Consider the following 26864-nt stretch of genomic DNA (forward strand, 5'->3'; position numbering starts at 1 on the left):
GTGTGTGTGTGTGTGTGTGTGTGTGTGTGTGTGTGTGTGTGTGTGTGTGTGTGTGTGTGTGTGTGTGTGTGTGTGTGTGTGTGTGTGTGTGTGTGTGTGTGTGTGTGTGTGTGTGTGTGTGTGTGTGTGTGTGTGTGTGTGTGTGTGTGTGTGTGTGTGTGTGTGTGTGTGTGTGTGTGTGTGTGTGATCCCCAGTTTCAGTCGTCTGTGTGTCAGTGCTGGTCTCAGGCTAGAGAGCAGGTGTAATTTCCCCTCGTCTAAAACCCCAACAAGTGGCACCAGGGGAGAGGCAAGTATATTACAGGTTAAAGCGGTTCTGCTCCCCTGTACCACAGAGAGCTACAGGCTCTCCTGACCTGTGACCAGGCACAGCCCTTGTGTGTCAATGTGTATGTGTGTTTGTGTGTGTGTGCATGTATGTGTGTATGCTGAGGGAGGCTCAGAGGTGTCGGAGCTGCCTCACTGTGTTTCTTTCATAGTGTAAAGCCTTTATTAGGGTACCGACCTGTTTGGGGGGCCGCAGGGCAATATTACTTCACCTGTTCCAGTTGAGAAATTAGCTTGTGTGTGTGCACTGTGCAACTTTTAGATAACCAACTCTATATAGAGGCAGGTGAGGAGGTGAACAGGTTGTGTAAATATATCAAATAACTGTAATAAAACCTGCTGTAAACCAGTGAACACAGATTGACCTTTACCCTCTGAGTCCCTGAGTCACAGCACTATATATGTAGACCGCAGAGGCCCAGCTGATGAATTCTGGGCTGGATGCCGTGGGGAGCAAGCAGGATGTCTCTAACCTTCTTGGGCGTTTTGTCAATGCTGTCATAAAGGATTGGGTTAATTGTTTTGAGTGGAAAGCCTATTTTAAAGCTGTGTTTTACTCATTGACTGCAAAACCGTTACCTTGAATGGCACATTTCCAAACACAATTGGCAGCTTTGGATTTCTCCATATACCTAAGTGATGTGTGGGGCTGCAGTAAAATACTAAGATAGAAGGCCGGTGGTGAAAACACATCATGTTGGGTTAACTCATTGGTTAGTCCACATATGCGGGGCCGTGTTGGTGTAGATTAGAAGCGCAAAGTTTGATTACAGAATGTGTGGAAACTTTGAGATCTTATCCATCTCTTCCTGATCACCGAGCTTCTTCTACCCCGTCAGTTTCCCTGTAACACACGGAGAGCCTCTGCAGGGCAGAGTCATTGGACAGACCATTGTCATTACAAGTTTGTCTGCGGCAGTGATGAACACAGTTAATTGGTGGCTCTCATCTCTCCTCTGAAGGGCACTGCTGCCTATTAATACAGTGTCATGATTAATTAGCCCAAATAAAACTACACATAGCAGTGCATGATGAGCTTATGTCTGTGTGAGTGTATGTTAGTGCACTTAGATATTTCCTTCAGATAGACGGCCTCATTAACTTTTGGTTACCAAATCTCCATTAGGTTTGAATGGATCGCCACGATGAGCCAAATAGGGCACGGAAGAGGACTGGACTCATGTTCAGAGGGGAGTAAACATCATCTGAGATCAAGAGAGGAGTGCAGGGTATGGGTGCGGAGAGGTAGGGGTGTGGGGTACGGATGCTCATCCATTACATCCCACAGCGGCCCAGGGGTCGGCTTCAGCAAGACTGATTCAGAGCGATCAGGTTTGGACTCCATCTCCCATAGATCCTGGCATGTGACGCTGATGGATGTGGGCCATAAAGCCTCCCGCTCTGACATGCGGAGAGCAACATGGAGAACCATGAGAAAATGTGAGTGCTCCAGGTTAATGTCAACGAGGCCTGGGAGGGAAAAGGGGATGATGGAGGGAAGGAAAGACAGGAGACATGGAGAGATCAGAGGCGTGGAGAGGAGGATTGAGAAGAATGAGCGCGCCAAGAGCAGAACGTGAAAAAGCCCCACGTTTGTGCGATCACTGTAACAGAATGTACCGTGACACTGCAATGATTCAGCGGCCATCGTATGGGTTCAAGCCATGCTGCTTGAGTGCATTAAATAGTAGGACCCCATTTGATAGAGATAAAGACGTCAAAATACCTTTGATGATGCCCTTTTCGTAATTTATTTCCTCTCATCTCCAAAGGTTGGTAATAATAGCTATGGCTATGTCAGGATGTTTGGCACGAGTATTAGTGTAATTAATTCTGTGTGACTTTTCATTTATTCTGTTATTGGATGTCTACATAGTGTTTGATGCTTGACCAAAATGAATATAGCTCATTAAAAAAGCATCCTGATTATAATAGGTTCAAATACAGGAACTGCCGACCTGGCTAGACAGGAAATGGAGACATGTGTACTTCCTCATTAACAGAGCCCCTTTTGGGCCATAAAGAACCATCCCAATGCGCAAAAGGAAAATGCTCTGATTAAGGGGCTGTTGCCCTAATGAAGGCTTCCCCCACAGTCATTTATGATATTGGTATGGGTGGTATGGTGACTAGGCCTATGGGAGGGGCTGACTTACGGAGATATGGACATGAGATAGCAGATGCAGTATATTTGTATGGATGGGAGGGATGAGAGGGCCGGGGGAATGCATATCCACAACTCATTTGCTGGAGTCAGTTTTACTAGGTTGCGGCTAATGGAGATGAGCTTGTGTTAAGAGCCAGGGGAGAGCCTAATTTGACATAAAACCAAAAGAGGTTTGAGAGTCGTGTGTGTGTGAGTTCGTGTGGTCAGGTTGTGCTGAACTTAATTCTGCTTGCTCACAAAGTGCATGCTCAAACACTGACCATCTTTTCCAAGACAAGATTTCTCTATCCAACTGAGGAAGAATGACGTCACTTATCATTCTCATTTTTGCTTTTTTAATTTGAATGAATTTATGGCTGATAAAAACACTGTATTTGATTTAATCTTGCAGAGAGACTTCATTCCAGATTCACTGAGATTGTGTTTCAAGGGAAAGCTGCACGTCTTTATGTGAGTTGCTTAGAGTACACACTTTATTTCCCACACTCTGATATTTTCATTGAAATAACAGACTTTAAAGGGATGGTTTGGATGTTATGAAGTGGGGTTGAATGAGCTTCTAATAGAAGTCATTGTAATGTAGCAGGTGGTGTTCGGCCTGCCCCAGTATAGAGAGACAACCGGGACGGGAGCATTGCGCTGCTGTGCTGGGGCAGCATCAAAGCATTTAGCCACATCACAAAAAAGCCACAACTAAAGAAATCAATAGTGTGTACGCTATAATTAGAGTATTTTAACCGTTCACCATGCAGTGAGACCGACCGTTTTGACGGGGGATGGGGCCCGCTGTAGCCACCAGATTCTATTGAAATAAACAATTTGACCTCAGCTGAACACTGGTCCACGATGCTTCCATCGGTTTGTTTGTCAAAGTGTGTGATTTTGGTAAATATAAACTAACCCTTTAATTCACAAAATAACAGGACAGAGATTCTATGGAATTATAGACGATGTAATAACCTCATTAAACCCAACTTCAACATTTTCAAACTTTCCCATTAATACATTTTTTTATTATTTGCCTCCTTTCAAATTATTTGTAGTTTTCTACATTTTGGAAAAGTGGAGAAAGTGTTAATAGAAACAGTGTGTTATTTGCAACCCTGTACATAGTTACTATGTGGGCCATATGATGGGATTTACAATCCATATACGAGGCTTGATTCTTTTGACCAGTGTTACAGTATAGTGCATGCCTTCACTCTTTTATTTCAGATGAATCTGAAAAAAGTCTTTTGGGAAAAAAGACATGCACTTAAATATGGATTTGAAGGTTTTACAAATGCCTCAGCTCAATCTTAGAATAAACTAATCCCCTCTTTCCCGCTGTCCTCTCTCTGTTTCCTAATTTCTTCACTTTTTCTTGTCCCACCCCCCATCACTCCCCCCACCATCGCCACAGCAGCTACCCGAGGCCCTTGTGTCCACCTCATTTATCACCTGGGTTTGATTTCTCTGCTCCGAGAGGGAGATAAAGGTAGAAAGAGTAGAGGAAGAAGAGTAAAGAGTCAAAACAAACCCTCCTCTGTTCTCTCTCCTTCCTTCCCTTCCTTCAGTGTGTGAGCGAGAGATGAATGCAGCCAGTGGAATTAATTGCACCCCGTTACTGAAGATCAGCAAGTTTGCACTGTTGGCGTGCTGATCTGCCATATGGCTGCCCACTAGGTGAACACTTTGATTAATGTGGCCCTCTCCCCAGTTTTTCCCCCCCCACTTATATTTGATTCTGATAACTGAAACTCAGCTCCTCATTCTGAGTCTCTCCATCTTCCGTCCTAGCCCGTCTCTTTTTGTTTACTCTTTTCCTCAGCTCACCTGAGCCATCTGTGCTTGCAGCTTTAGTATGGGTTTCCAGTCGTGCATTCGTTTTGCTGTTGTTTTTCTACAAGCTTTCCTCGACCAAGTCTTTATGGATTCGGCGTTGGTCTGTGGATTGTGGAGTTTGGAGTATCCGTGATATTAGAGGGAGAAAGAAAGGCCAGAGTGTGTTGTTTAGAGATTTGGAGCTCTGGGAACGAGTCCTTCGCAGTTGATTAGGCCCCTGGGGTGTTAGCCTCCTCGGGATCTCGTCTTCTTCTGAGCTCTCTGACTACTCTTACCCCAGAGGTCCGGGATACATACACAAACAAGCTAACGGGTACAAACACACACGGCATGCACGCAGGCAGACATGTGTGTACGCTGTGCTGAGGTCCAGGCAGTAACAAGGAGGTGAACAGATACTGGAGTCACAATATCAATAGGCCTGAGTGGAAGTAATAATACCTGAGCAGGGTTCAGCCATGAGACGGCGCTAACTAGAGAGGCATCTCTCAAGTGGAGCATTCACTATCTGCACATCACACTATGGAGCTGTGTGTGTTTGTGGGTGCACATAGTCCCATTACATGTTAGAGCGAACCCGTGTTTGCTGCATGGGAGCAGCGCGATGGTGTCATCATCAACTCTGAGATAAAATGTTCTCACCTTAGGTCACAAGTTCAAGTTTGTTTTCTTTCTTCCTGCTGCTATAATGAGGCAGCAGTACAGAACACTATGCAGACATCTATACCGGAACATCTATAACAATCACGCGGGTGCTTTGTTTCCCCTCTGCTTTATGGCCTGTTCCTGCTGCTCGTCTATTTTGGTCTTCCTCAGTCTTGTTAAGTGCCGCCATTCTCCTGTGTTTGGATGTGGCCCAGAGGGCCCTTAGCGAGACCAGGGTCTGGGAATGAGCTGCAGCCCCAGCCAGGGGGTGCCCATGGTAGGCTGCCAGTCCCACTAAATCTCCCTGATTACCAGGGGTGGCTGTGCTGAGATGGGGGTGTTACGAAGGTGGTGGGCTCTCCAAAGAGGCTGATTGAGATGCAAATAGAGGTCATAACTCAGAGGTAATGCGGACCTGAGCACCCTTTGCCTCGTCCTTTCCTGTGCACCTCACTCTCTCATCACTCCCCATTTACTTCAGGAGGGACTGTTATTGTCTCTGTATCTGATAGGAAGAGAGCAATAAGGGTGAGGTCCTCGGAGAATAAGGAAGTACAAGCATGTAAATTGACTTTTGTTTTGAAGAAGGTTAACAATGACCAGACACTACCAGATAAGTGGACACACACGCACACGCACACGCACACGCACACGCACACACACGCACACTCACACACACCTGAAAATACCAAACTTGGCTTCAAAGGAAGCACAGATGGACACAGTAAAGTGCGTGGGACTTGGCTTGCCAGTGGAAAGGTGGAATGAACAGGGGAAGAGGAGGGGGAGGAGTAATTGCACAGTCCTGTGTTGAATTGTTCTGTGGATGCAAATTTAAATCCCTCCTATTATTTTAATAATCTGCCTTTTACTGCTTGTGCTCGGATCATTTGTTTGCAAACCAGGTTATTTGGAGAGGGAGGCTCGGGGGTAATTTCATGCTTTGGAGCATTTATATCTATAACTTAATGAGGAGAGGGCCTGTTGTTTCCTGGTAACACACTGCTAGAGGGGAGCAAAGTTTGTATTCTCCGTTTAGGGTACTGTTAGAGGGCAATAATGTGGGATCACTCTGATGGAATTAAGGAGCAAACTGAGGAGAGACCTAATGCAGCTTTGGGTGATAGACCAAACTTAATACTGATGTTTCATTCAGGGTTTTTAAGTTCATGGGGTGTACCGTAGGAGATGGACTATCCCTTTTGCCCTTTTCAAAAAGCTTACACAAATGTTTTCCCCAGCTCCTGCCTAAATAGGCTAAGTCTGGTTTTACCTCTTTTGTACATTTTCTTTTCCTTGCATTTATCTAAACTTCGTTAAATGTTTTTGCAATAGACAATCTGTACTCTGTGTATCAGTTAGAGAAATTCAGATCTGTCTCCTGCTTATTGTCACTCAGCTGGTGCCAGGGCAGGGAGACAGCCTGGTGGCCCGGCCCAACTCAATATAACACAACCGTTATTACATTTAGCCGAGAGACAAAAGGAAGGCTCACTGTCTACAGAAAGCAGCGCGCAGTCTCGTGAGATGTTCAGGATTGTTAATGTAGTTACTCCTCCTTCAGTGGAGCCAAAGAGAAAGCGTGATGGACCGATGGAGGGAGAAAGTGTGTGTTCACGTCCCGTCATCCACCTTTTTCTCTTCTTTTTTCTTCCTTCCTCCTCACTGTCATTCCTTCACTCTCCTGTTCCCTTGTGAAGGACTCTTCTCCCTGCAAATGTAATCAGACTGCATGAATTAACGCAATAATTCAATTTGTTTACAAGGCATCATTTATTCTCTGTCAGGCCAGCGCTCCGTTGACTATCCGTGGCTGGCTGACCCCCGACCTTTGCTGAAGTCACATGATGCATTTATTACATTGTTCAGCGAGCGACTTCCAGGCTATTATCAGGCGACAAGGGGATAAAGATGCATGATGAGAATCCTATTATTCAAATCTGTCTAACAGAATGCAAAACCACATGACCTTATCAACAGACCGGGTGGATCATGTATAATGGTGCTTTAACAACGTCCGTTGGTGGTACTGAATATGAAAATGAGCATATAATAATAATGATTATTAGAATTAATAATTTATTTTTCGATTGTGCCACTGTAAGCCACTATCCTAGTAAAACATTTGATCTGCGCCATTCCTTTCATTCTATTCTTCTCTTGTAACGCTTACTGTGATTCAAAACCAGAGAAAACAGGAGACTTTATCCCAGACAGAGGAGAAGAAAAGAAAAGACACAATCTTTTGTACTGGCAGGCTAAACTATTGTGACACTGGAAAATGGTAAGCAGTTTAGAATATTGCCAAACAAAAGAGCTTTTAATCAAAGTGCGTACCAGACCCTGCGGAGTGTAAAACACTCCCTCATCAAAAGGCCTATTATACACTTACTCACATCAAAGGCCTCCATGTTTCTTAATTGCTAGATTCTTTTCTTATTCAATTATGTGATGCTTATGTTTTTATAAAGCTGATACAAGAAGAGCTCGGGTAACCAAATCAAAGGGGCTTAATTTATCATCTCTGTACAGCAATGTGTGTTCACCACATCAGTTTACATATGTGTAAATGCATTTCTGCTGGGGTGTCTGGTATTTTACCCGCCCTCCGGATACCGAGATGATGCAAGGCAGGAGTCTTTCAGGAGAAATTAAACGGTATAAAACTAGCAGGTTTTGATAAAGCAATCACATTACTAACACACTTGAAAAGAACACATTATTTAGCTTTTTTGCTGACACCCCAGATTGAAAGTTGTAAGTGCATGGGGTCTAGGAGTTTTCCTCTAACTTTTCTATCCAACCACAACATAATCAGCATCTAAGTCTACGGGTGTCGTTCACAAAAGTACTAAAGTCCCTTTGCAGAATTGCAAAATAAGCTAGGTGTGAATATGTAATTGCCAGTGCTTATTCTGAGATCTGAAATATTAGGGAGCAATATGGATTGCATTAAAATCCTGGCTGTTAGGGGTATCGGTTACACTGAAGACATGCAGAAAAATGTGCATTGTCTGCGAATCTGGCGGAGATGGAGTGGGTGAGATGAGGGGGGAGATAGAAGCAGGTGAGGAAATGGAGAGGAAGAGACAGAGAGGAAGAGGAGAGGAAGATGAACATCTCTTAATGTCTTTCTGAGAACATAGACACATTATTTAAATCTCCATCACTTTTTAATGTAAATCTGATCAGGCTCTGTGCTGGACGAAAGAAGGGAACAGCGAAGCAGAGGTAGAAAAGGACACACACGCACGCACACACACTCATACACACTGATTGACACAATTTCAATTTATCCGTTCTAGAACACAAATGCAGCCAAAACACATGTGTGTGTGTGTCGGTATATATGGGTGCATGTGTAAGTTTGTATGTGTGTGTTTGTGTGCAATCTGATATCTGCCTCAGGCCCCATGGCCCTGGTCTGTCTGCATCCGAAAAGCAAACTCTGCAATTATGATGACCGCCCTGTCCTTTTCATTTCCCATCTCTGTCTCTCCCTCTGTGTCGCGGGCTCTCACACACTTTTTCCATCTCTTGTCTCTCTTCTCTCTCTTTAACCTGTTTTTCTCTCCTGTAAGGTAATACAATTCTCAATAGTAAGAGAATACCAGGATTAATACACATACAAGCTACGATATAAAGTCCTCTTTGCACCGATAACTCAAAAATAATTATCATGTATTTTACTTAATTTTGTACATACAGCCTGTTTTTGTTTTTGTAAAACACAATTCTAGCGTCATATTTATAATAGTAATTTTATAATCATGTTTTCATTTTATATTATACAAAGTAAAAATGTAAATTTGAACTGAGGGCTCAAACATATTATATGCAGTGGTGAATACATTTACTAATTTATTACATTATACTTTATTTAGGCATTTCAAGTTGATTCTACTTTTACTACATGTATTTGACAAATACAGTGAATAGTTACATCGGAGATTAGAAATGTAACAAGAATGAGCATATACAAAAATGTGTCGCTGTACGGTAAATAAAAATAAAAAGCATGATATTAAGAAGGAGAAATTGCGTAATTTTTAAACAGATATATTTAAAAAAATTGCGCTATTCATAATAATTTAATATAAAATGTTACACTCCTGTTTTTTCTCCAAAAGGAGTACTTGTAAGAAACTTAAAAAAAAAAACACTAACCCTATTACTAGGAATATGATCAGAGTCTGGCATGAAGTAAGGAAGTACTTGGGCGAACCTCTCTCTCACGTTTTAGTCCAATTTGGGGAAATGATGACTTCATTCCAGGCAGAGCTGATAATGGGTTTAAGATTTGGTCAGAAAATTCAAGATCTATATAGGCTCAATGATGACAATCTGATGTCGTTTGAGGAGTTTGCAATTAAGCACAACATTTCACGGAAACATTTTTTCAATTTCTTACAAATCAGAAGCTATATTGGAGCAAACCAAAAACAATTATTAACTATACCTCCATACTCACCACTAGAGAACATAATGTTAAAGGACTGTAGGGGGGGGAAACTAATTTCTGCACTTTATAACTTGCTTATATCTGGCTGCCCTGAGTCATCCGGAGCTAAACTTAGGAATTGGAGGGAGGATTTGCAGGAAGACATTTTGATTGATGAGTGGAAGGTGCCTGTAAGAAAGCTCAATCACAAACAGCGAATACCCGTCTTAAGCTCTTACAATATAACTGGCTGATGCGTACATATATTACCCCAGAAAAGCTAAACAAATTCACTGGTAATATCCCGGACTTATGTTTTAAATGTGGACAATCTAAGGGAACATTCTTTCATTGTGTTTGGGAGTGTACCAAGATAAAAACGTTTTGGGAAGAGGTCAAATGTATGATAGAAGAGATTTTATCATTGCAGTTACTCATGGAGCCCAAGTTTTTTTTGTTAGGGTGTTACCCAAAAGAACACAACACAAGGAAGAGAGAACACATCTTTTTTAATTTATGTCTGCTGCAGGCAAAACGCATGATAGCACTTTCATAGAAAAATGTTAACAGTCCAAGTATTGGTAAATGGCTAAAAGAACTGTCTGCATGTGTCTCATTGGAGAAAATAACCTATTCAATTAAAGGAAAACAAGAACTATTTAAAAAAGTATGGGGCCCTTTCCTTAACTATCTGGAACATGCGGATCTAGAGAGTACTCTGGGTCAGCAAATTGGAGATGATTAATGTTCCTCTGCTGGGAGAAGGATAAAAGCCTTTACTATCTGCCTTCATGTTTGTATATTTCCTTACTTCGCCTACCCACGTGTTTGTGAAGTTCATTTTATTTATTTATTTTATGTATGTGACTTGTAATGTACTTTAATTTGGTATGTCTTGTGGATGTTTGTGTTCTGTCTTATATATTGTCTATGTATGCTTAAATAATAAAGAAAGTGTTTAAAAAAAAAAAAAAAAAAAAAAGGAGTACTTGTATTTAATTTAAAACACACATTTTTGCTCATTCTTACCAGTACATTTTCTTAGTACATTTTTTCCAAGTCACAATTGAAAAATATTATTATGTGGTAATATTAGCTCGACTGGTTACCTGTAATTATTTCCCCTTTTTTTGTCCTCCTCCTCCTTTGTGTTTTTCTCAGCATGCTCAGTGTTTCTCTGCAGCCTCTACATGAGTCCTTGTCAGGTCTGAGTGAGTGATTAACTCATTGAAGTGCTTACTAATTAATGTGTTTCATTAATTACACTCATTAATGCGGTGTTTACCAACATGGCCTGCCATAGCCTTAGTACGTCACTGAATAGAACTGTCAGCAAGTACTTAACCAACGCCTTTACTGTGTGTTTGTGTGTGTGTGTGTGTGTGTGTGTGTGTGTGAGATTGAGATTGAGAGAGGTGCCTCTGATGTCCGTGTTAAGAGTATCAGCCTCATTCACCATGTTTCTCATCTGGAAAATCATCCCATGTCCTTCCTTCACCTTTCCCATATCTGCCCCTGCGATTGCTTGATTTGTAACTTGATTTCAGGAAAGGGAAAACCTGTAGATTATCCAGCTTTCATTAGGGGGGAAAAACCCAGTCCGTTTCAAGGAAAGAAGAAATCAATTTAATACAGACTTAACTGGAGGAAATTGCATATTCTGCCTGCACTGTATGTGCTGAACAGGCACTTTCTCTTCCTCACCAGAGACCTGCCTCCCTATTAATTGCAGTGTGTGTGTGCATGCCAGTGAGTAAGTGGATGTGTGTGTGTGCGCGTGCATTTGTTTGTTTGTGTGCATTCATTTGAGTGTTTGAATGCATGTTTCCCGAGTGTGTGTTCAGTCTCTTTGTCTGTGTGTGGAGGTCAATGTTCAGAACTGTGGTAGGGCACACAGCCAGATGTGTCTGTTTCTTTATTTGCGGCGTACATGTGCACATGGCACGTGGTGTGTCCATACTTCTTTGTTGGTGTGTGCCGCCTGCATAAGCACAAGTGCATGTGACTTAGCCAGGTGGAGAGGAGATTGGTTGGTATTTATGAACAAACGTCATAATTGTGACAGGATGATATACGAGCAGAACATCCCACAGTTTCCCCCCTCCTTCCCTTTTCTCTTTTTCTTTCGCTAAAAATATATATCTATGATAAAATACGGTCTTAAAAGCTGATGACCAATTTAGTGTGGCGTGTTGCGGACAAGGTCACAGAGATCTGAGTTCCTGTGTTCCTCCCTCGGAGGCCTGTTCTAATCTACAGAGCAAGAAGAGGGGCTCAAAGTCATTTCTCTAATTGCTTTTATAAGGTGCCCTTTTCACATGGCGTCTTTCCTGCTCATTCACTTTCACCGCCATTACAACACCTTACCTCCGCACCTGCTGGTTTAAATACAGCCATGTAATATTGCTGACGCCTCATATTGATATCAGTTATTTGTAGGGAGCAATAGTAACCATGTCAACCTATAGAAGTAGTACACACTTCTGTCTTCCCCTTCTCTTTGACCATCCTTCTCCATGCCTGAGGAGTTAACCTGGGCTGGCTGCAGGCTAAGTGTTTTGTATATATGGGGGTACTTTTGATTTCTTAAGTGTTGTCCCTGCATTGGTGATCTTTAAGGGGAGCTGAGGTGGGGAAGGGGCAGCACGAGGTGACTGAAGATGGAAACGGGGGTTAAAGTGGGAGAAGGAAGGCAGAGAAGGATATGGGGAGAGGGGGATGAGATTGAGCCTAGTGCATTAAGACAGTGTATTATTTGGCGGTTCCACTTGCCTGCGTCCATTAGGGGTGGCTGCTATGCTATTAAAGGGGTCAACGAAGTGTGTGTACCTGTGTGCGTGTGTGAGTACGCCTACATGTGTGTGTTTTAAGAGTTAGTAGAGTGGTCCAGTGTCTTATTGAACAGGATGGGGCTCCCCAGCTCCAATACCTCTTAATTTTATTGGATTGGATGGCCCCAGTTATAATTGTATTAGGGATCTTCCCTCTCCGTCCATCCACTCTGTCTCTCCAGCTGAAGGGACCACATGTCATCCCCCAACACACGTGGACAACACCAGGAGAGCCGAGGGGGACCTCTGCAGAGGCCAACTTCTGCCTCTCACACAACTCTTTCCTCTCCACCCTTGCCGCTTGTTTCCTCCTTCCTTCTTCCCCTCCTCCTGATGAAAGTCACAAAGGTCATTGTCATGTGACAGACAGCTGCTCTCTTGGGTTGAGTGGGTGGAAGGCAGCGGCAGGAGCGGAGAGATCTAATGGCCATGCTACAATCATGGTGACCTTGCCACTTTCTGCCCTGTACACAATGCTCTTTGTGTGGGTGCCCGGTTATGAAGATGGACACACAGTCGCCTTAGTTTTTAGTTTTCATTTACGCGTGTGTTTCATTCATAATTAGCCTCTTGCGTTCAGATGGAGCGATAGGTTGTGTGTAGCTGGGGGCAGTAAACGCTGTCACCCCGAGCCGGGCTCTGTGCTGTTGCACACTCAGCGATTACTCCAGAGTTAACCAGAGAGGCTTCGCTGCCTCTCACTTTTCCTTCGCCCTTGAAGAGACCAGGAGTTGTCAGGGTCCTCATAAAAACCCTGAACGATTGCGCCCGTGCGTTCTTCCTCTCTTTTTCTACCCTTTTTTTACTCTTCTCCTTCCAAAACCTGGCCATCTGTCTAATTGTTCACCTCCATCGCTTTAATGCTTTTTACATGCTTTTTCCCCCCTCTTTCCAGGCAATAAACTTTATTTTCTTCGCAAGACTTCAATCTGCAGGGGGAGGGTAGATGGGCAGGCTGCTCACCTTCTCCCTGCTGGATTTGCTCCAGTGGCCCCCCTTCAACCCCCCTCTATCCTCCCTCTGGTCTCCCATTACTCCATCCCTTCTTCCCTTTCCCCCCCTGTCTCTCTAGAAGGGGATACGTGTTCGTCAAGCTGACACCTGCTCTCATCTTCTCTGCTGGTCATACACTCATGGAGGGCTTCCCTGTTGAGGAGGCCTTCCACTGACCTCTTAATTACCTCACTGCTGCCTGCTCTGACCTTGTTTTGAAGTAATGAGCAGTATTTATTTCTGTAAAACTCAATTATCCATTTCATGAGAACAACTTTTTTTCTACACATAAAGTTTTCTAAATATATAGTACGTCTTGCTCCTACACATGTTTGAATACTTGGTGGAAAAAGATGACTTCCACAGCCTACACGCCGTTCACTTTACCTGCATTTCTGTGTATGTGTACTGTGTAAAGGTGGGAGTGTGAGTGCTGCACATACAAGTCATTAAATGAGACAGTTGTCTCCTCTCACCTGTGATTACTGCTGTGTGCAGATCATATAAGCAGGTACCCTATAATCATATCTATAATAGCCATAATCAGCCCTTTAATGCTTTGTAATAGCATCCATATAATGGTATAGAGTAGCATCAAGAGAATAATTCAGGCATAGATAATGGTGTGATAGCGTGGTTTTACCCTTGAGTCACAACACTGCATTTGTTGTGTGTGTGTGTGTGTGTGTGTGTGTGTGTGTGTGTGTGCATGTATAAATACGCCCTGGAGCAGTTAAGGTGGCTGTAAAACGCCTGAAGAATCACATTTCCATCAGAAGGCGCTCTTAACCCTTTCTTGTTTTCTTTGTGCTCACTGCTCCATGGAGCGTCCTTGCTGTGAGTGTCATGTACGCTTAACTCTGCGGAGACAGACAGGCAGAGGAGAGACATTCACATAGGACACACACAGACTGGAGACCTGATCGGAGGGAGGCTGATAGGGGCGCAGCAGCAGCCGCGGCGGCGGAGGGAGAGCGTAACGCTGAACGCTGCTCCGGGGGTAATGTGAGCTGACTGCGTTCCTCAGGGACTATGGGCAGGACGAAGGGGAGAGGCAGCATCAGGAATACCTGGTGCTGCTGAACCCAGAGCCCGGCTAGGAGTCCTGGGAGCCATATCTCAATCCTTTCCCCTCTCCTGCATGAGGGATGAGTCTAATGGGACGTTATTTTAAACGGAACACGCTCCACTTCGGTTCACGCTGCTCACACCTGCACATCCCACGTGAGCTCACATGTTGTAGGGAGATTGAACCAGGTTTGTCTGTTGAGAGGGCCTGCACGGATTAAGATGTAGAGAAGGGGGAGAAAGTCTAAGTTCACATGCTTTATCCAAAACAAAAAAGGCCGTACACTCTTATTTAAAAGATATGCTCCTTGAGGCCTTGGCCCCGCAGCAGAGACGCTACAGTGGGATGGAGAGCATGATGAATATTTAGTCCTCAGTGTGTAAATGCAGCGATGCAGCTTCACTTCTTAAGTCATTTATATTTCTTTTCTCAGCTCCTATCCTCAGCCTGTCTCCTAACATATGGTGTGCAAAGATGTGCCCCACACACACACACACACACACACACACACACACACACACACACACACACACACACACACACACACACACACACACACACACACACACACACACACACACACACACACACACACACACACACACACACACACACACACACACACACACACACACACACACAGGATTGTGACCACGTGTCAGCATTCTTACAATTTTTTTTTTACTAGGCTGAAAGAAAGTTGTCAAGTCAATTTTATTTATCTATCCCATAATTAGAGATGACAATTCAGCAAATTGTCCGGAAATGGCTTTATATCAGTACACAGCATCCTTTATCCTTACAGCCTTGTTTGAGATTATAAAAGTCTTCCCTAAAACAACTTTTAATAATGAAAATGAGGAAGGGATCTCAAGAGGAGAAAACAACAGAGTGATTTGACACCTTTTTATCACTTTAACCTGGAATTGTGTTTGTTGGTCTGTTCCTTTTTTGCCAAATGTTGGTTATGAAGACAAATGATGCTGACAGTTTGATTTTGTAAAACAACCTTGAGATAATGGTTATGACAATGTTGATTTTTGATGCTCATATCTTTGTGTTTCCTGTCTCTACAGCACAAAGCAAGGGTGGACGCTATGATGTGCGACCTGGCCTCGCTCCGCAGTGTCAGGGAGTTTGCTGATTCTTACAAGGCCAAGAAACTGTGAGTATTAGCCATAGTATATTTTGTCTCTCATTCGGGAAAGAGGAGTAACAAGTATATTCTATCTGACCTTATCTTGCAATCTCCTTTCTATGATTTCTTTCTCAATCTTGTAGAACACAATAACTTCTTTAATTTATGAATCTGCTCTTAAAAGTTGCTCTATGCAATGTTACAGTTGTGTGGCCAAAGGAAGGATTACAGCTTCCCTCCAAACTCCAAGGTAGCTGTTTTAAATTGAAGCTCACACGTTTAAAAAAACCTTTTGGATCCGTTTGGATCTAAAAACGGATCCAAAAAAGGTCCAGCTAATACATCATCACATTGTCTTTCTGTCATTCATAGCTCACTTTAAGTAGCCTTCAGTACCATTTCAACTTTAAAACTGATTTGACAAAGGAAAGAAAAACATAGGAACAAAGAAACAAATAAGTAAAAATAGTGAGGACTTAACAGAGTCTCTCATTCACTTAATGTCCCACCGTTACTTCCCACATACACCATACTTAAAGGACGTCCAAACTGTTACTGATGGACACCATATGGACAAGGCCCCAGGAGTAAATGTGTCTATTTATGTCCGCTTGCTTGACATTGGTCGAAACAGACGACCAGACTTGATGACTCTTATTTTGTGTTGGTCAGCTTTTACCGCATGTGTCTTGCGTCCCGTGCTCGGTCGCACAGTTGCTATTTTGGGGTCATGTATTCTGTCATCCATACTGCTCATCCACCCGCAGGTGTGTATGCAGGGGAGTGTGTGTGTGTGTGTGTGTGTGTGTGTGTGTGTGTGTGTGTGTGTGTGTTTGTGTGGGTGTTAGTGTCAGGGGAGCCCCTTGGGGAGAGGCAGGGCAGTCATTGCCCGTAGCAGCCCTGGGGCAGGGTATGGCCATCCAGGACACGTGTCTTGGGTCACTGCCAAACCTTACCGTGGCTTCCCTCACCCTGTGTCCTATTGTCCCCTCCAATAACGTACATGTATCCATCCCATCCACACTGCAGTACATTAGCCCCCTTTTATGTCTACTTCCTTCAGAAACCCCTCTCCTTGTTCAGTTTTTTGCATATCCCTTTTTGCAATTTGTTTATCTCCCTCTCTCTTACACATGTTGTCTCTCCGTCTCTCTCTGTCTGTGTCGCGCTCTCTCTCTACCTCAGTATTTTGGCAAGGTTGTATTTCTTCATTAGCTGTGCTGTTGGGGGGGAGTGGGGGAGTCCCAGGGGACGTCAGAGTACATTAATTCTCATCAGAAGGCGAACAGAGCAGAGTGGAGGCTGGGAGCTCTGAGCTGTGAATGGCACTGGGCAGCTGTCTGAGTCCACCACCACTCTATTACTGCACGTATGTCTTCAGGCATAACACACACAGGAGCGTGCACACACAACATGGGTGTATATGTGCATACATGCACAGACACACACTCAGACCATTCTGCGAGCAGACGCACATACTGTACATACCGTTTTGTAAACACAGAGAGACAAACACACTAAAACACCCTCACAATAATGCTCCTGCAGCGTGTCAATGACATGTGAAATGTAATCAGAGTCTTTTTCTTTTTCTTTTCCTTCTCTCGTTTCTCACTCCCTTGCTTTTAAGTGCTTTAGTCAGTGGCTTTCACGCTGCTTTGTGTTCCATTGACCCCGATTCTGTTTTAATTGCCTGTCCTTTGAAATGAAATTACCTGGATATTGATATTGTTGAATGCAGTGCAATTTCATTGGGATGTAATTGATGGAGGACAGCGTTGACAGAATGCCCCTAATACAATTTCTACTGAACGGTCCGTAATTAACACATGCAATTTGTTTTCACCTGTGATTTCTTAAACTGCATTTATCCTGTACTAATTTCAAACATATTACGTGTAATAGGTGGTCTTTAGAAACAGATGCAAGCCACTTCACATCAGTGTAGCACTCTGCATTGTAGTGACCAAAAAGCTGTCGGATATGTGTATGTCTCTTTACATTTCACAGGTATACACTTCTGGTGTGAGTGTGAATATGGATCAGGATGAGTGGTGTACGCATGTCCGTATGTTTGTTGCCCGTGCCAGTTTTCCTGTTGCCAATAAGTGCAGTGTTAATGACCAGCAGTCTGAGCCCAGCTCACACAGGCAATCTCTTCCTGCTGGCCCACATTATCACAGAGGTCAGGGGTCATACCCAGGGGGGTTATTTAAAGTAAATATATAAACTGATGTCTCCCTGTTTGGTAGTTAATACCCTCGTTTGACCAGCGCTGAGATTGCACAGTGCACACAGTGTTGTGTGAGGTCTTAATGTGGAGAGAGGGACTGTGGTGCGCGGCAATAGGCCTATTAAAGACATTCATTAGACCTGCGCTTATGAGAGAGGGACTAACTGGTGGGCAGTTGAATTAACAGGCCTTTTACAATACCAGCAGACTCACCTGAGGCCCATCTGAGCTGCGTGGGGGAAATCGCTTTACTGGCCAGAGAAAAGTTGGTTATTAGAGTTTTTGATCTCAAATATACGATGACATACTGATTTTATGTTAGTAGGGTAATGTCACCAAAAAAAGGACACAAATCGGATTTAAATTTGAAGAGGTGTTTCTGACATATTGATCCATTTTAAACAGCTTCAGTGAAAAGGTTCAACAGTTAGGTCAAGAGTTCAGGCGTGGTGTTATTGTGCAGCTTTGAGCCAGCACATTGAGCCAAGAGTTTTACTTTGTATCGCGCAATGTTACTGTACTTCACACTCCATTAGACAGGGGAACACTGGGCCAGAAACAACCAACTTGTTTTGTTTTTTCTTTCGGAGCAGAACTTCACATCACAGCTAACTGTATTACTCGTCTATCTTGTTTTATCAGGTATAAGCGCAGGTCATAAAGGTAATTTATTTACACGTATTCTCTACTAAGTTAAGTTAAACATCCTTTCCTCTTTTGTTTTTTTGGGAGGAAATGTGAAAACCTTGCTGCTGCTTTGTGCTCCGATGATAATTTGCTGAGGTCGGCATTCTTCAAGTTGACTTGAGACTAGGTTTGTGCTCTTTAATGAACCTTGTGTGTTCGAAGGCCTGAAGGTGATCGTACAGTACACTCCTATGTAATAGCATGGGATGGCTCATTATAGCAAGGCATAACAATTCACACATTAATTTTCCAGCATCCAGTTTTTAATTAATCCAGTAGGCAGTCTTAAACACAGGGTACACAAATTGCCTTCGGCCTCATAATTAATTCTAATGGAAGAAATTAAAAATTGGTGGGGTGTGTTTGGATTGTTCGGCTGTGTTACTGTGGTTTCGAGCTCGCTGGAGCGACGCTGTCACCGACAAGGATCTCTCACTGCCCTGACCAATCCAGCAATCTCCATTCGCTGGCACGCGAGCAGGGAGTGTTTCTAACTCGCCCACACGATGTCTGCAAGAATGGAAATGTGTTGCATGCTGTTCTAAAGCACATGCTTTCTTTTATTGGTCCCTGATATAAGTGAGTGGTTTTTTACATCATGACTTGTCTTTCCTTTAATCTGCTCTCTTCTGCTCAGCCTTTTTGAGTCGATGTGTTGGTGGGTTTTGTTACTCAGAGTACTTACACAGAGCCGGTCTCAACATCCATTACTTTCACCAGCCTCGTGTGTTGAAACGGTTTGAGATTGCTTCTCAATGTGTTGTTGCTGTTGGACTGCAGCCAGCTGTATTCAGTATCTACAGTACCTGTCGGGCCATGGGGAGTTTCACTGGAAACCTCTGTATCATATCAGCATTACTGATGCTCTGTCTCTGTAGACCTCTTAAGTCTACCACACTGGAACAAGACACCCCGTTTCCTTTCTCTGCCTTGACTTCTTACTATTTCATTTTTTATTATTATTCTTATCCCTGTCTCTCCTTACCTCTTCTTTGGCCTAAAATGGTATGGAAATCCCCCTTTTATGCGGCTGTGTCTTCTTTGTTTTCACCTATGATCAATAAACAATAAAATATGTTTTACCTTCTGCTTTCTTCCCTCCCTAGGCCCCTTCACATTCTGGTGTGTAATGCAGGCGTGTGCACTCAGCCCTGGAGCCTCACGGAGGACGGCCTGGAGTCCACCTTCCAGAGCTGCCATCTAGGCCACTTCCTGCTCGTCCAGTGCCTACAGGAAGTGCTGCGTCGCTCTGCACCCGCTCGTGTTGTGGTGGTATCTTCTGAGTCCCACAGGTAAAGTGTGCATTTGTATGAGACACACACACACCTGCTCTCCATTAAATAACTTCTCAAAAGAGCTACTAGAGGTAGAACTAATTATACAGGGTACCTTTAATTTATGCGCTCATGAGCTGCTTTTATGCAACATGTTTGAAAAGAAAAAAATGACCTAATCCGTGTTACACATTGTATTTTATTGCCTCAAAATGACCTTAAATGACCTCAAATGACCTCCTTACGTTTTGAGTAAATCTCGTGTTCCCCTTCCCAAAGTAGCTCGTCTTGCCTTATTGATGTCTCTGGGTTTGGAGGCATAAGGATCTACTGGAAACCAGACAGACATTAACTAAACAACCACTCCTTGAGGGACTCTTGCACAATGAAATGCTTCTGAAGCAATCGTGTAAATTCTAGGGATGTAACGATACCAAAAACTCACGGTACGATAATATCGCGATAAAAAGTCCACGGTACGATATTTATCGCGATATTGAAAAATAAAGAAAAACACATTTTTTTTTACTTGAATTGTTTTTCTTTATTAAATAATAAATCTGATTTGTACAGCATTTTAGTAGAATAGTAGTATTTTGAAGTGTCAACAATATAATAAATGCAATAGAATAAATGAAGTTTCACTTTAGTTGTTCAAGTAACTCAACTCTCACTCACTCACTCACTCACTCACTCACTCACTCACTCACTCACTCACTCACTCACTCACTCACTCACTCACTCACTCACTCACTCACTCACTCACTCACTCACTCACTCACTCACTCACTCACTCACTCACTCACTCACTCACTCACTCACTCAGCATCATCAAGGTTATCTTTTAGGAATATGAGCATGTCCACATTTCCAGGTAGAAGCTGGTACTGATGTTGCTGGGACAGAGAGATATGCTTTGGCCATGGGTGACAGCAGTGGGTCAAACTGTGCATTGTCTCTCCGCCACGTCAAAAACAATACAGTTTTTGCCAAGAAGGTGAGGCTTATTGACAGGGCGAGATATAAATATACTGTTGGTACTTGTCTATGTCTCTAGGTATGTACATGTAGCACTGTATATACGATGTCCTTTATTGTTATCTGTTGTTTTATGTTCATGTTGTAACCTACTTGCTGCCATGTTGGACAGGTCTCCCTTGAAAAAGAGATTGATGATCTCAATGGGACCATCTGGTTGAATAAAGGTTTCAAATATATTGAAGAAAAAAAAAAAGAGACATTTATTTACCGCGATATTCAATATATCGTTACATCCCTAGTAAATTCTGATTATTGCCAACATAAATACAATTTACTTACACACTACCTGACGATTAACCCATTTTTGTTTAAAAATGTTAGAAACTATTTTACCTACTTAACACTCCAAAAAAGGTGTCCTATCTAGCTACAAGGTAAACACTGTGCTTTTTCACAGAGTAAATTATATGATAACAGGTTCCATATTGTAAAATTAAACCACCTGGCTGAAAAGTTAAGGAATTTTGTTCAACGTACAAACGGCACCACACTGGTTTTTCCTGAATTCCCAACATTCACAGTTAAGCCATATTAAAGTCACCAACTTTTCATCTGCAGTCATGCAGTCATAGCTGCAGTTTTTCACTACAAACTGGTAGCTCAGACCTAATGCATATTGTCAAACATGACAGCCTCACTCACTGAAAACTCATTTCCTTCCACACGCTGTCGCTATGAATTAAACGTATCATCAACATGATGGATGGATTTATCAGCTGAAATTAACTTTGATCAAGTATCTGCTGCTTTCTCTCTGACCCCCTGACTCAGCCCCTTTCTCCCTGCTTTTCCCTCCGTCGGCCGACTATCGTTTTTCAAGTCTCTCTTTTTGTACATTCACTTTATAGGTTTCTGTTTTCCTGTCATTCAGTTGACAGGCATGATGTCTTGCAGTGATCTGTGAGCCCTGAGCCATGTGTTTCAGAGTCAGTGAGTGTGTGTGTGTGTGTGTGTGTGTGTGTGTGTGTGTGTGTGTGTGTGTGTGTGTGTGCGACATTGATCCAGTCTTGAGTCAGTCAGACGACCAAGCAGAGTGATTGATCGGAGCTCGGCAGAGTGACCTGAGACAAGGAGAACATACGCAGAGTTATTCTAGCAAATCAAACAGCTGCACTATTACCGGGGCCCTCGCATGAGTTATGTTATACAGACTGCCATGCATGAGCGGACAGGAGCAGCGGAGGAGATGGTTTGACACTCAGATTCACTTTGGGTCACACTGCTATTACATGCTATAGGAAAGGAACAGGAAGACAGAGTAGCAAAAGCTTATCGAAAGAAAGCGCGTCATGAAGGGAGTATTGACAGCGTTTGATTGATGCAAGACTTTTCTTACACAGTAAGAACAGTACAAGTGTTGGCAGACTGCTATTGAAACTGTGTCTACTATTTATTATATATTGCTGTAAGGTTATTCTCTTCACTTTTTCCTCTCTCTCCTTCTCTGCCTCCCCAACACATATACTCACCTTCTCTCCTCTACACACAGCTGTGGCTTTAACCCCTTCAAAGAGGGCTTAGTCAGGACCAGAGAGAGTCAGTTACACACTGACAGACTACAGGGAGGAGAAGAAGAAGCAAAAATATACAATATCTTATATTACATCTTCCATTCTGTGCACCTCATTCCAGACCTATATTACATCTCTTGAAGTCGCACCCTTTTTTGTTTGTGTTACTTTCCGTTTCCGCTGATTTCCCGTTTATTCACTTAGCCTCCCCTCACACGCAGTGTGTGACCCCTGACCTGGCAGCATATTGTATTCCCTAAGCCCCTTGTCCACTGGTAAAGTATTGACCTATAAGGGACAGGGGTGGAAGAGATGGACGGACGGGTAATGGCTGGACGCTTTATCAGTTTCCACCACAGGGGCTTACTGTGGAATTGGCCCAACACAGTTTACTGCATCAGATCTGGTCTAACAAGGGGAGATGGTATCCTTAATGAAATTACCTCTGAGAGATCTAAGCTGCAGCTTTAGCTCTGTACCTTTATGTACAGAATATTTATTTTAGTTAACCGAAATCTATATAATCTATATTTCATTATGCTCTTTTATGTGAATTATCAGGCCGAGTAGTTCGTGGATTGCAGCGAGAATTTATATCTCCCGCATTTTAGGTGTTATCGTAATAAAGAGGCAACATCAAAGCCAACTATTAAGATCAAAGTACGTTGGAAATTATGTCTAAATCTATGGTGTCACACATGTTGGACCTTTAACCGTGACTATAAGCTATTATGAAATTCAAATAAAAAACAAGTTATCTGATATTCAACAAAAAGAAAAACACATGCTTTTGAGTTTGGACCCCTTGTTCTCTATTTCTAATCAAAAAACGTACATGAAGGGACCACTGAGATGTTCAGATTTAAATAGTACCCTGATTAAAGAAGGAAATGCATTTCCTAAGTTTTAGTTGTCTGAAAACAGTAGGCCAAGCTGAAATTGAAAGAATGTTGACGTGAAAAAGGCCATCAAGTCATCCAAAGGTTGGTTCCCTGAAACTTGAAACTCCTTCTGGTAATGTAGTAAACCAACAGTTAGTTTTAACCAGGCACAACTTCAGCATAACGCGGGAACAATTTTGGGGGGAAACTGCATTAGATACTAAAGCAATTGATTTATCAACCTCTACTTGCTAAAGTAGTTATGAAGTTGCGGCACATGAAATGAAAAGCCTGCAGATGTTGTAATTTAGCCAAGCAAGGATGTTGCGGAAGGCGACAGTAAACAAGAGGCAGCGAGCTTGTAAAATCACAACAAGGAAACCAGGTGACATTTTGATTGGTTGTTTTCTAATGACTGCATTAATATGTGGGATGTGTTCCGCTGGTTTGGAGCCGATGTCTCTCTCTCCCACACATACTCAAACTCGCACGACACACAGGGAGTGTGGTTCTTGTTCCAGTGTATTGTGATGTTATTGCGTGACTGCATAATAACACAACGAGTAGTGTAATGTTTAAGAGGCCTTGTCAAACATCTGGAGTTTAACAGCTCAGTCGCAGGCAATTAAAGAACATCATGTCACGTCTTTGATTTGTATGCAGCCAGCACCACACATCTGGCGGGAGAAAGCCCACACACACACACACACACACACACACACACACACACACACACACACACACACGCACACGCACACGCACACACACACACACACACACACACACACACACACACACACACACACACACACACACACACACACACACACACACACACACACACACACACACACACACACACACACACACACACACACACACACCACACACACTCTAACTCCTCTTGATCTGGACTCTGTTTCAGGTTCACAGACCTGATAGACTCCTGTGCTAACGTGGACCTGGCCCTGCTGTCGCCCCAAAAGAAAGACTACTGGTCCATGCTGGCTTACAATCGCTCCAAACTCTGCAACATCCTCTTCAGCAACGAGCTCCACCGCCGCCTCTCCCCTCACGGTGTCACATCCAACGCGGTGCATCCTGGGAACATGATGTACACCTCCATCCACAGAAGCTGGTGGCTGATGACCTTTATCTTCTCTCTGGTTAGACCCTTCACCAAGTCTATGGTAGGACACAAAATCAATTTGAAAGAAGTGTTATAACCTTGTGACTGCTAAAACTGTAACACAACCTGATCAATGGCCGCCAACTGAAAACCTTTTATAACCTACAGATGTTGGTAACTACCAGATTGGATTGGTTTACATTTGGTAACTTTAAGAGTTAATCTGTAACCTGCTCTCATTTCCTACATGGAAAGAAAGCCGGTGAATTTACCACACTATATTTTCGTTCTCGTGTCCCTTACTCAGCGTATATATTTGTCTTGGCACGTTCCAGGGAGAGAGGAGAGGAAAGGGATGGAGAGGGGTTGATCTGCTGAGTGCTGAGGGCTCAGGGAGAGAGCCTGGGTTTCACAGATAGAGAGATAGTCTGTGGTTTGTTTTCCTCTTCCTCCTGTCACTGTTTATTTAACTCTGAGAGGCGGTTCCCCTATCCTCTCACAAGGGTAGGCGATATTCCAGATCCTGTGTAGCGCGACTATTAGGTTACAGTAAATGCACTGCACAAACTCAAGTCTCTACTGCTTTGCAGTCATGTACTCCAGAGTACTAAGATAATTATCTCTGTCAAATATGTTTTTACCATCTACCCCATTCCCATCAGGAGAACCTATTACCAGATATTTTCAGATGCATTATCTGAAGTTTTATCTGAGCGTCATATTAGCAGGCTTACTCAACTTTATATTTCACAGACCTGTCTGAGAGCAGAGTTACAGTAAAGTCGTTATGTCCTCACAGGCTGAGGGTACACAGGACTCCAGGTGCTGTGCCAGAGAGACCTGCAGTGTTTTATCTGTGTCATTTAGAAACATAAAACAAGATTCCCTTGGAGAATTGACACTTGAGTGTGATGGTGGTGGGAGTTAGCGTGTCCCTGTGACCCTGGGAGCTGTGTTATTGGGTTAGCAGATAGGGTCTTCCTTTGGTAAACTTGTACCATGATAAGGGGCTTGGTAAACACAGTTATCATTCTGTGGTGGGGAAGGAGCCAAAGGTCCCGCAGAAGATACATCTGAATAAAGTGTCAAGTATCAAATACATACAAGTTCTGTGCCTTCATTTTTAAGGACTCTGATTTGAAATTGGCCTCGATACATCTTTGTAGGTAGGCCTCCCCTTTTTTGGCCTATTCTCTCAGTGCTTTGGAGTATCTGGCTCTCTAGTTTGTCTCTCTGTGTGTTCAGAGGAAGGGATGGGGACTTCTCATAGCTATGTTTACCTTACAGAGTAATGCACTGAACATTGTGAGTGGGTCTTGCTGGACGGCTGGTTTCAAACACACGATGCTTTTACCCAGGAGTCTGCTGTTTGGGTTCGGTGTGAAACCATAATTGATTTATTCAACTTGTAACTTTTGAACTGAAGTAACACCACTTCTATACTTATTTAACCTAAACCACATCTTATTTTGAAAATATTGTTTGCATCTAAGTGTATTTTGACAATTGTGTTGCCTGAGACACATAAAGTAGCGCATAACAGATATCTTACAAACCTTGTGTGAAGGTATTATGACTTTATTGCTCACCTGGGCAATGTTGGATCAAGCTCTGAAGAGAGGAGGTTGAAGGTCCCATCATATGCCTTTCTGGTTATTACCGTCCCCTTGTGTGTTATGTAGCTTTTCCTCATGTAAACGGTCCGCAGAGTCACAAACCCTCAAAGTACACCCTGTAGCGAGTACAACTCGAACACAGAAAAGACCTGTCTGTGCTGCCCCAGAACGCCTCGTTGGAGATGTTTTCTTCCGGGGCAGGTTGACGTCACTAAGTCCAAATGGACCAATTGGCTCCACAGAGCTCAGACCCCGCGCAGCAACCAGGAAACGACACCAGTAAGCCGGCTCACACTGTCCGCTCCTCGGAGCAGCGAGCCCCGCAACGTCCCGCCAACACGGCACCCAGACCCCACGCAGCATTCTCATCTGTTTGTCATTACTGGTGTCCTTTTCTGGTTGCTAACAAATGCCATTGTAACACATAATCACTGATGTTCCGCTGTAACGGTGGTGGACTCATCAGAACAGAGTGGGCGAGCTGACCAATCAGAGCACAGTGGGCTCATGGGGGGGGGGGGGGGGGGGGGCAGGAGCTCCAACAAGGCGTGTAGTAGGACAGAGAGTGAATACACATACTACGAGATGCTGTATGAGAACAATGTGAGTTCGGATTATTGAACAATGTAAATCTATTCTAGTCGACCTCAACAATGGAATTATGATAAGTAGAAATGGCCAAGACATGGGACCTTTAAGATAAATAGTCTGTCTGATCTGAACCTGGGTGATGATATGTTATTGGTCTTCTTGAAAATGAATAACACATTTTCATGCCATACACACATTTTCTCATGCAGTTTTTGCATTGGAATGAGTTGTAACACATCTACTGTACAGTAACTATTCCCTGTCAATAGCATCTAAATAACATCACAAAGTTAAACAGCTCAGGTTTCCTCTCAAGGCAATAACCTCTATAGCACAGCAACTCTTGTGAGTGTGTGGGTGTACAACACATGACTGCATAAGAGTGTTCATAGCACATGTGTGTGCTTATAAGGTGACGTAAGGTGCCGGAGGTTAACGTCCTCACACACCTTGGATATGAACGATA

General features: G+C 43.2%; 1 protein-coding gene across 1 annotated transcript in view; it reads left to right on the top strand.

The window, feature by feature from the left end:
- wwox (WW domain containing oxidoreductase) overlaps positions 1-26864 on the top strand; it is a 138276-nt gene that overhangs the window by 23574 nt on the left and 87838 nt on the right. Inside the window, exons 6-8 of the mRNA XM_034084685.2 lie at positions 15374-15462; positions 19462-19647; positions 23988-24252. Coding sequence (XP_033940576.1) covers positions 15374-15462; positions 19462-19647; positions 23988-24252 — 540 coding nt within the window. The remainder of the gene's footprint in view (positions 1-15373; positions 15463-19461; positions 19648-23987; positions 24253-26864) is intronic.

This window comes from Pseudochaenichthys georgianus, chromosome 6 (assembly GCF_902827115.2).
Source record: "Pseudochaenichthys georgianus chromosome 6, fPseGeo1.2, whole genome shotgun sequence".
Classification (NCBI taxonomy): Eukaryota; Metazoa; Chordata; class Actinopteri; order Perciformes; family Channichthyidae; genus Pseudochaenichthys; species Pseudochaenichthys georgianus.